At 36.0% G+C, this 10,329-nt stretch overlaps 2 protein-coding genes and 1 pseudogene across 2 annotated transcripts; all 3 read right to left on the reverse strand.

Annotated features, from left to right (window-relative positions):
• Positions 1 to 668: 668 nt before the first annotated feature.
• LOC110736780 (ATP-dependent DNA helicase Q-like 1) lies at positions 669 to 5,730 on the reverse strand. Its single transcript, XM_021917082.1, has 10 exons — positions 5,465 to 5,730; positions 4,384 to 4,757; positions 3,716 to 4,006; positions 3,288 to 3,451; positions 2,969 to 3,065; positions 2,813 to 2,856; positions 2,052 to 2,166; positions 1,622 to 1,975; positions 1,191 to 1,415; positions 669 to 1,074 (listed from the first exon to the last, which is right to left on the reverse strand). The coding sequence occupies exons 1-10, from the start codon at positions 5,577 to 5,579 to the stop codon at positions 964 to 966; spliced, it is 1,890 nt and encodes a 629-aa protein (XP_021772774.1). The 5' UTR covers positions 5,580 to 5,730; the 3' UTR covers positions 669 to 963.
• A 1,102-nt stretch (positions 5,731 to 6,832) lies between these two features.
• On the reverse strand, positions 6,833 to 10,082 carry LOC110736779 (annotated as a pseudogene).
• Positions 7,052 to 7,471, reverse strand: LOC110735890 (pentatricopeptide repeat-containing protein At1g64100-like). The gene has a single exon (XM_021916068.1). It carries the CDS (start codon positions 7,469 to 7,471, stop codon positions 7,052 to 7,054), a length of 420 nt encoding a protein of 139 aa, XP_021771760.1.
• Positions 10,083 to 10,329: the final 247 nt, after the last annotated feature.

The following is a 10,329-nucleotide window of genomic DNA, read 5'->3' on the forward strand; positions in this document are numbered from 1 at the left end:
CTCTCTCTCCTTCTCTCTTTTCCCGCATCAAGACGTCAATTATAGTGACCACCTATGTACACAAATTTGCACTTGCTTCTTAAACAGTCTCTTAGAGACGGAAAAAGAGAGTATTTTGTACGTACAAACTCCATAATGCACTTCAATGGTACAAAGGCATGTGATGACATGGTGTTATGTCAGAAACACATTATTTACTGTAGCTGTTATAGTAAATCTGCCCCTCTTAAATTCTGGATTCAACGATTAATCATTGTCATCATTGAACACACCACAACTACATAGGCCCCTCATTTTCATTGTCGAGCGACTGATGAATGAGGGATATAGTGATATACAACATTACAAGAAATTTCGCGGTGATATGATTAGCAAAACTTCAGGTACAACATCACCTCATTTAAGATTCCAAGGTTAAGGTACAGCATTCATTTTCCATTTTGCGTCAAAAAAATTCAGGCTACTCCGTTATAGGGAGTACATTCTACCAGTGTACTAACACTTGGACAATTCGAAAATCAAGGGCTATACCACTGGTTGGTACTTCCATCTCCTAAGGTCCTACCCACGTGGCAGCGGTTCAATTACCTTCAAGGGGGTTGGGATTATAGGCAGGATGTGTGTACGGCCTTGCAAGAGGGCGTTGCTGTGATTTACATTAGCAAGAGTTTAAAAGAACACTTAAGACAATTTGATTATGAGCGAATCGTATAACAATAGAAAACTGTCTATTGCAAAGTCTAACACATACATACATATATGTACATCCATCTCAAAGACAAACTTGTAGCCAAGCCCGGGTGAGTTTGGTGACATTGTGGGTACTTGGGCTATAAGCGTCTCTAACAGCCACAGCATGAGCGACAAAATGCTACACATGGCTACACCACACAAAATTTGTGGAATAGGTATTCTCTGAATCATATTTCGTCCAGGTCAATTATGGTAGGCTTGTCATTACTCTCATGCAGGTCTATTCACACAATTATCGCAAGGATTAGGACCGTATTTGCACGCATTTGGTTCAAATGATTCTCCAAAATGTTCAAGCAATGTTTTTCTCCTGCATTCGTCCTGAAAAAAAGGTTCACAGGCATAAAAAGACATTACCTATCAACAGTTTTTCTAACTAATGTGATGAACATCTCCAGTTTGGCAAAGGGAGCATGAAAATAAGATGATTCACTAACCTTCAGTTCACAATACTCCCGCATTTTCTGAGCTTGAGCCATTGCCTTCTTGAAGCTGTCTTTGTTATAACTTTGTCCATTTCGCAACATACAAACAATTCGACTGAAATCCTTTTTCTGATACAAGGCAATACATTCTGCAGGAAGATTGTCTCTACCTGCCCTTCCTGACTCCTGGTAATAACTTTCAATCGATTTGGACATTGTGTTATGGACAACAAAACGCTGAACATTAGCAGAAGAAACCATTAGAGTGAGGTTTCCCGAAGAAGATGAATGCAATGAATTAACTTGAGTATGCACTAAGACAGAAAAAACCACGAGGAAGACCAAGAATCCCCCACCCCCCTAAAAAAAATGCATTATGCAATTATGATTTAAGGTTTCAACAGAAACAAGTCACTTAAAAAAATAACTCATCTCAGGCTTACCACATCAGGTTTATCTATTCCCATTCCAAACGCAATAGTAGCACATACAACTTGTACTTCTCCAGTATGCCATCTCTTTTGGACAGAAACTCTTTGACGAGCTGCTAAACCAGCATGGTAATGCACTGTTTTGATCTTACATTTCTCATTTAAATACTTTGCCACTTCCACACTTTCATTCTTTGAAAGGCAGTAAACTATTCCACAAGAATTTTCAAATTCATCTTTCAGTAGTTTCCCAAGCTGCTTGAGAGGTTCCTTAGTCTTAGTAATCACTTTATACTTCAAATTCGGTCTATCAAAGCTCGTATCCAACACCAAAGCACGAGGTATTCTTAATGCATTTAATATGTCCTGTAAAAGATCTCTTAAATTATGGACTATATGGCCATTCTCACAAATTTTTTAAAGTTGACAGAATCACTCATACCTTGCGTACAAAATGAGTTGCTGTAGCTGTTAAAGCCATCACAGGGACAGTTGAAAAATTCTGCTTAAGACATCCTAATCTCCGATAATCTGGACGGAAATCATGGCCCCATTGGCTAAGCACAAGTAAGAACTAATTTAGCAAGAAATAACGATTGCAGTAATAGTAAGACAAACAGCAAAATTCTTCTCTGTCAACTAGTTCCAAAATTGGAATAAAAACAAAATGGAAAACAAAAATCACCTTTTTCTCCATGAAATTAGTCCATTGATTCACCCTAAGCTAGCTATTTTATACTGCTGAATAGTTTGACTTTCTAGTGAAATAATCAATTTCTGCTGCTTTTTTTTTTTTTTTCTTTTCTTTTTTCCTGTTCTTCCATAAAATACATAAATAAATAAAATTTAATGTTCATACTTGATTCAGGAAAATTGAGTTGAGCACTTGAGCTCAAAAGACGGTAAGGAGGAGTGAGGTTTCTTTCAAAAATCTTCATTAGTTGGCAGAGTATCAATGTATCATCTGCCTTAGTAAGGTGAATCAGGTTATGTCATTCATCACTCTAAAGATCTGAATTCTGTCACCAACAGGTTGTAAGTTAAAATCTAAAGGGGTATCGTCATGCGGAAAAAAGCCTAATATGTAGATCATAATCATGTTGAAAAATCTCAGATACTGATCCAAGTTTCCTAGAGTGAGCAAGAACTTAAGCTTAGCAAACCTAATGTTTAACAAATGTATTTTTCAGGTAAAAGGCATACCTTACACAATGGGCTTCATCAACAATAAACCCTGCCAGAAGCCCCTACAATTGAAGAAAAAACAATCTCATCTTATCCAGGAAATTCATGTTACAAGTACAGATATCTATTTGGACAGAAAATCGAGTTTTTATAACAGAACCAGCACAAACTCACCTTTTGATGCATACTCTTTATTGCATCAAGAAATGATGCATTTGCAGAGATTCTTTCCGGAGTTACATACAAGAGCTTACATGAGGGTTTGTCACTCCTATCAAGGATATAGGAAAAACATCAGCAGACATGACAAAATTAGTTAAATTTATCCTGAACATGCCTCAAAAGGCCCAACAACACTGTAGTACATTCTGGCTTAAAGCTTAAGCAGAAATATACCAGGCTTCATAATACTTTGACCTTACACAGCAAAGGACAAATGTTGAGCAAGCAAACTATGTAAGTAAATTTCCTAATTTAATAACAAAATTGTTACCTAAGCTCTTGAATGACAGCTGCAGCTTGTGCTGGGCTTTGCTGGGAGTTTAGAAAAGTTGCAGGGACCCCATACTTGAGATTCAGTGTGACGATTTGATCCTGAATAAGAGAAAGCAGTGGGGATATAACAATGGTCACGCCTGGGTGTAGAGTTGCAGGAAGCTGTAAGACCAAGCAATTTGTTAGATACTTAGGATTGGTGATAATACGTCATGCACTAATCAATCGTAGGACATGTTCACGACTCTTCAGTTGCGGAAGAGATAAGCAGAAAGTTTTGTGCCAGACACTATTCAGTATTCACAATTCCAGCTTTGTACAGTACAGCCTAAGTGAAAGTGACAATACTTTCTATTCAGTATATCATCACAATATTCAAGCCACAGATACGATAGTAGTAATTTATAGTAATACATAGAAAATCACCTGGTAGCACAGACTTTTTCCACCACCTGTTGGCATGAGAACAAAGCAGTCTTGCTTTTGGACAAATGCTTTACATGCCTGATGTTGCAAAGGGCGAAACAACTTATTGCCAAATATGACGACATTAGCTAATTCAAAATCATCCAAAGCCTGCAATTCTTCGTAACTAAGAGTTTCTTCATTTGTACCCAATACTTGACAGCTTTCGATTGTAGAAATGCCAGATGAACTTCTAGGCCTTTTTTGAGATAGAGATGAGCCTTTACCATGAGTGACACTGCTGCGGCACTCCTTTAAAGAATCAAAATTCATTAGAATAAGGTACAACATCAAACGTAAATTAAGAAACTTTGAGAAAGTGAAGGTAGACATCATAAGTGCATAGAAAGCAAAAAGAAACTAGCTTTTAGCTTCACTAGCAAGGAGAACTTGTGGAAAAAATGGCTGTGAAACCAGCTATATGAGCTAAAAATTGACTCCCAGACAAGTGAACAACAGAAAGCTCTCATGTGGAATATGGCAGCTTGCAAACTAGCATTTACCATTTCACAGAAAAGAAATATTAAAAAAAAAAAAAGAGGGGGCATGCCCTATTGAAAGGGATGTTGTAAACTGCATGAGAGAATGCCCAAATAGTTATAGTCATTCCAAATCATAAAAGATCTTACCCCAGATCTTGGAGAGGTCCAATTGCTGCTGTTATGATGAGGATTAGGATGTGCTGAGGACTTAGAACTTCTATTTGCAGAAGTTTTAAACGTCAAATCCTCATTTTCACTGGAAGAATCTACCACCAGGATATCCTGAGGTGTCTGAGTTTGTTCTCTCACATGAACACTACTTCCGGGATCCTCATCATCTTCACAATCAACTTCAAGAATAGGAGTTGCCTTTCCCAACATGCTGCTTAGAGCACCACAGGTTTCAGTTTCCATAGCTTGTACATCATCCCATTCTTCACTGTCTTGCATAGACTCGGCCAGCATTGCAAGAAAATCATCACCGCAATGTTCCACAGTAATAAAATCTTGTCCATCTTCACCTTCAATAATTCATGAGAATGTCTATCAGATAAGCAATACTCATTACTCCAAAGGCCATGATCCTCTTCTCAAAGAGACTCGTTGTAAGAGACAATTTCCTTCTCTTCAAACTGGGGTGGGGGCCAGCTAACTCGACTCAACTCCAATTAGTACAGCACAGGAATACATAATAACACCACAACTAGAATCAATCAATCAACCAAAGCCTTAATCCCTTAAGTGGGAAACTTAAACAATACTAAGATTTCGAACAAACAAAATAAGGGATTATCCCCAAAGCAAAAAGAAATAGACAATCATGGTTCCAATGTATCAACTATAATTAAGAAATTAAAATCTTTAATATCAATATACCAACATTCCCACACGAATTGTTCCACACAACCATATTACAAATTGAGGAGTTACTCCTCCCATTGCCAATTGATTTTAGGATTTAACCTCGCTTGGGTTCATAAACAGTCCAAACTCGCACAAATTATAATTAAATTGACATTTCAGGCGTGGAAAGAGAATAAAATTCACGAGAAAATACTGTGTCACTGTATAAGAATAAATACTCCAGCAACAAAAATTTTCAATCAATTCTCCAATCACACAGACAATTTATTCAACAGAAATCTACAACAATGAATCAAAGAATAAAATCAAAGTAAAAAAATGAAACTGAAAGTAATTAGGGTTTCAAAAAGAAGAGAGAGAATACCATAAAGTTGAATGAGACGGTCCAAGCATTTGTGAGCAGACTGCTCGTCGAAGCCAAAATCCATGGCTAAACTCACCAATCGAACTTTCTTGGTCTCTGGATCGGTGCCCTCCATTTTTATGCAATCTTCAAACTTTGCTGCTCTCTCTCACGACTCACTGTATATAATCTTACTTACTCCCAATTGCCTACATCTTAAATTTCTCCCGCCAAATTGAGTATTTTTTTTAAAAAATAAAAATAAAAATAAATTATTACTACCTCCATTAAATATTAGTTGCAACTTTAGAATATTTTATATCTCACAAATAATACCTCAAAGTTACAACTAATATTTAATAGAGGTAGTATTAACAATTTCACTTCGAATGCCAATTTTTCTTTTTTTATGCTCAATAATTTTAATTATTGATAATTATTTGATATAATATTGGTGAAAGCATTGCATTGGCATATGCATTTATTTGTTTTGTTAAAGGGTGGAAATTTTCTTTTTAAACGAGGAAACTCATTTTCTTTTTGTAACAAAGGTATGCTACATTTTCTTATTTAGCCTTTTTTCCCATATGTTTTTCTATAATCAAACAAACAAAGGAAAACATTTTTCACACAATCATGTTTTTCATTGAAAATTGCTTTTAAAAATAATTTTCCATGTAATATGTTCCATCAAAATATATGGAGCTTAAGATCGTTACTCCGATATTCCAATCCCAACAATAACAATCTTACAACTTTTGTTCCTTGGATTCGTTATCAATCTTATCATAATAAAAATCAATGTTTCTTATTCTTAGAATACACAAATGTTTTTTAATTGGACTTATTCTTAAAATACAAATATGTTAGATACTTTTAATCGTACTTACAAGTTCAAATTTTTTTATTCTTTTTGAAATAAATTCTGAGTATAGTTTAAATTAGTTGAAAAGAAACACACTCCTTCCTAATGTTTAATAGATGTGGTAGGAAATTCGCAATATTACAAGGGTTTGAGTCCTATGACCTTAAATACACAACAGAGTAAATCTTTGTCTTGTTTTAAGAATCTACGAAGAAGAATTACTTATTACTCCTTCTATTACTGGTTAGTTAAATATCATCTTGTTGAATAAAATAAACTAGTACAACGAATGAAGGAAGCAGTGATTCTAAATTTCTAATAAGCATTATTTACAAGTTTAGATGAGTAATCGGTTAATGGATGGTTTGGCGATCAAGCCTCTCTATGACAAACAATTGCAAGTCGTTGAACAAAGGAATGTAGTACCTCGTACTTAGTAATCTTGGTACAGAACATTTACAAATATAAATATGCAAGCTCGCTTTGTCTCTGTTTCATAAATCCATATGAAAAACATAATAAACTGTCTAAAATGAGTGGGCATAATAATTATCAGTTGTTAATAACTGCATGTATATACTTCACTATGCAGCAGCTGCATATAACTTCAACCATATACCTGAATACACCTAGCTTTAGGTGTAGGCGACTTAAGATATAAGATACTAATATTTCTATTAGAGCGACTTAGGCAACTCCGTAACATATAATGACTATAAACAGAGGCAAAAACACGTAATTGTTCAGCTCTTGAAATAGTTTTGAAGTAGAGCCCTGTCTGAATCACATACAGTATGATCAGTGAGTAAGCTAAAAAATAAGGAAGCGGTGTAAGCATCAGCAACAAACTTTTTGCTTCTCATAGCGGTGACAAGTTCCAAAGCCTTGCTGATATCCTTGCCTTTCAAAAACCCCCTGATAATTATATTGTATGTACATTCATCTGGAGGACATCCATTCTCCTCCATCCTCCCTACCAATTCAATGGCGTCGTTCAGAAAACCAGTTTCACAAAGTCCTTTGACAACTATATTATAAGTATAGATAGTTGGCAGTAAGCGCTTCTCTGTAAGAGATGAGAAAGTATCCAAAGCTTCTCGAAGTTTCCCTGCTTCACACAAGCCTTCAATTAGGATATTGTAAGTGATAATATTAGGAACCATTCACAGATTAATCCACATTTGCTTCATAAAATTGCAGTAAATAAGATAATAAATGCAACTCCTTTAAAGATAGAAAGCAAACACAGCAATTACAAAATTCACAGGTTAATCCACATTTGCTTCAGACAAGCATGTTTAAATTGGCAATTCCAAAACACAGGCATTAGGGTTTTTGCCTACAGCCAATCAAACACATTATATGACTTACCAATTCACAATGTTCAATCACGATGTCTGTTTCCACATCTCTGTCACAGCTGATCATATATGCTTTAGTCATTGCTCCTTCCACTTTTCCTAATTTACATTCACTCAGTTTTCAAAAAACTTCTTCAGCAATACCTTGTCTGCATCACTAATATTTGGATCACTGAGTAAGCTCACAAATGATGATATAGTGTGATTATCAGCAACAAACCCTTTGCTTCTCATTAACCTGACAAGCTCTAAAGCTCTCCCAACATCCTTTCCGTCTATAAATCCTCTAATAATTGTATTGAAGGTGCATTCATTTGGAAAGCATTTATTGTCCTCCATATTCTTCAATAATTCATCGGCTTTTACTAGCAACCCTTCTTTACAAAACCCTTTTATCATTATGGTGTAAGCATGCACATCGTGCAGCCCTTTAGCTGTGAGTAAGGAGAAGATGTCCATCGCTTCTCTAAGGCGATTAGCTTCACAGAAACCATCCATTAGGATACTGTATGTAATGATATTAGGGACCACTCCATTTGCCTCCATTTCTTTCATCGTTGCAATTGCCTCATCTATTTGTTCATTCTTACACATCCAATCAAGTAATGAGTTCCAAGTGATTACATCTGGCTTTAGTCCATGAGCTTCCATTTCCTTGAAAAACTGGTGTGCAAGCTTTAGCTGATTGACTTTGCACAAGGCATCTATAAGAGTGCTGTACATGATAAAATCAGGTGTTAATCCCTTAAAATTCAACTCCTCGAGGAGACCAAGAGCTCTGTCAATCCTTTTAGACTTGCAATAGCCATTGATTAAGCCGCTGTAAGTAACTACATTAGGTTTGCAACCATTTTCAACCATCAAATCCATAAGCTTTTCTGCCTCATCCATCTCACCACGTAAACATTATCCATCTAACAGAGCACTGTAAGTGATGATATTGGGAACAAATTCTCTCTCAGTCATGTGAAAAAAAATGTCCCGTGCTTCACCAACCTTGCCATCTTTACAATACATATCAATCAACATGCTGTAGGTCTGAATGTCAGGAGTTATGTTGTTCCTTAACATCTCAGTCAGCATTTGTTGAGCCTCTTTCTGTTGTCCCAAAGTGCACATACCTCGAATTAAGGTAGTATAGGTGACAACATCAGGGGAAATTCCCTTGATTTTCATCTCCTTGAAAAGGAGGAGAGCCTGAGGTAATAACTGGTCTTTACAGAGACTATCAATGATGGTGTTATAAATGACATGATTAGGCATAAAATGGCCATAAGACTCCATATTTCTAAGGAGTTTGAGAGCACCGGCATTATCACCGGACCTACAGAGACCTTTGAACATAGAACCATAAGTGACTAATGTGGGTTGGAGGCCAAGCTTGAGAATTTTATCCAACAAATGAACAGCTTTGTCCAACTGATGAGTACGAACGAAGCCGTTTATGAGAGTATTAAAAGTAACAATATCAGGCTGAAAACCAAGCTTAATAATGATGGCGAGAACAGAGAACCCCAAATCAACAAAGTTCAAATGATAGTAGCAATTAGCAAGGATGGTAAGGGAGTAATCATTTGGACGAAGACCTTAGAAATGGAGGTGCCTGTAAAGAGAAATGACAGTGGAGAAAGGGGGGTGGGGTTTAATCTTGGACATGCAGAAATCAATGATAGATGGAAGAGGTCGCATCGATTTCATATGGTGGAAATGGGAAAGGGGGATTTCAGCATTAGTAAACCCTAATTTGGATTGTTGTCTAACAAATTTAAGGAACAATTTGGGGTCATCATCAACATGAGCATTAACATGAAAATCAAAATGTTTGGGACGATAAGAGTAAAATCGGGAAGGAAATAGCAATGAAAGAGGAGAAATAAGAAAAGAAAAAGGTGAAAAATTGAAAGACGAAGTGCAGGAAGAAAGAGGGAGAAAAGGAGGAAGATGAAGAAGATTACCTAAAAATGGCGAAGAAGAAGAAGATGCAGAACCGAGCAAAAGTAGAGCTTTGCTCCTCATCATCGCCTCACTCGCAGCACAATTGCAATGATTTATCAAGTCTTATTCATCTTTTCAATTGAATAATTAGATTAATTTACTCAATTCAAGTTTTCAACCAACAAGTTAATTATATTCAGCAATACATTGAATTTTGGAAAATTAAAATTGGGGTTTAATACCTTAATTCAGATGAATTTGCAGGTCATAGATTGTACAGTGGCCCGACCATCAATTGTAGGGTGACTGGAATTTTGACAGGAGAAGCACGACAGTGATGAGGTCAACTACTGCATCGCCTAGCAGGTTGGGACTTTTCTTTCAATTTCTTTTTGTTGGAGTACCTTTTTTTACAAAAGCAGTAAAAGGAGAAATTTAAGTGACCGCTACTCAAGATAGTGGTTTAATGCTTAGTTTTTTTTTTAAAAAAAAAACAAAATTGCATGGTTGGGAATTGTCCGCTTAAAATAATAATAATAATAATAATAATAATAATAATAATAATAATAATAAAGACTAGTAGAGAAATGGAGAAGCTTACTTGAGGATCTGCCATGAAAATGAAGAGGACGAAACTTGATTAAAGTAGCGCCATGAAAACAAGGACGAAGAATAGCTTCTCCAACATTAACAGATATAGACCTGATCATGTACATGTATACTCT

Source organism: Chenopodium quinoa, unplaced genomic scaffold (assembly GCF_001683475.1).
Source record: "Chenopodium quinoa cultivar QQ74 unplaced genomic scaffold, ASM168347v1, whole genome shotgun sequence".
In the NCBI taxonomy this organism is placed as follows: domain Eukaryota; kingdom Viridiplantae; phylum Streptophyta; class Magnoliopsida; order Caryophyllales; family Amaranthaceae; genus Chenopodium; species Chenopodium quinoa.

Excerpts from the sequence above, each read along its gene's own strand:
- LOC110736780 (XM_021917082.1), bottom strand. The coding sequence starts at position 5,579 with ATGGAGGGCACCGATCCAGAGACCAAGAAAGTTCGATTGGTGAGTTTA. Across the intron at positions 3,452-3,715 it reads GAAAAAGTCTGTGCTACCAG|CTTCCTGCAACTCTACACCC; the intron begins GTGATTTTCTAT and ends TTGGTCTTACAG. Across the intron at positions 1,075-1,190 it reads GGGAGTATTGTGAACTGAAG|GACGAATGCAGGAGAAAAAC; the intron begins GTTAGTGAATCA and ends CCTTTTTTTCAG.
- LOC110735890 (XM_021916068.1), bottom strand. The coding sequence starts at position 7,471 with ATGGTTCCTAATATTATCACTTACAATATCCTAATTGAAGGCTTGTGT.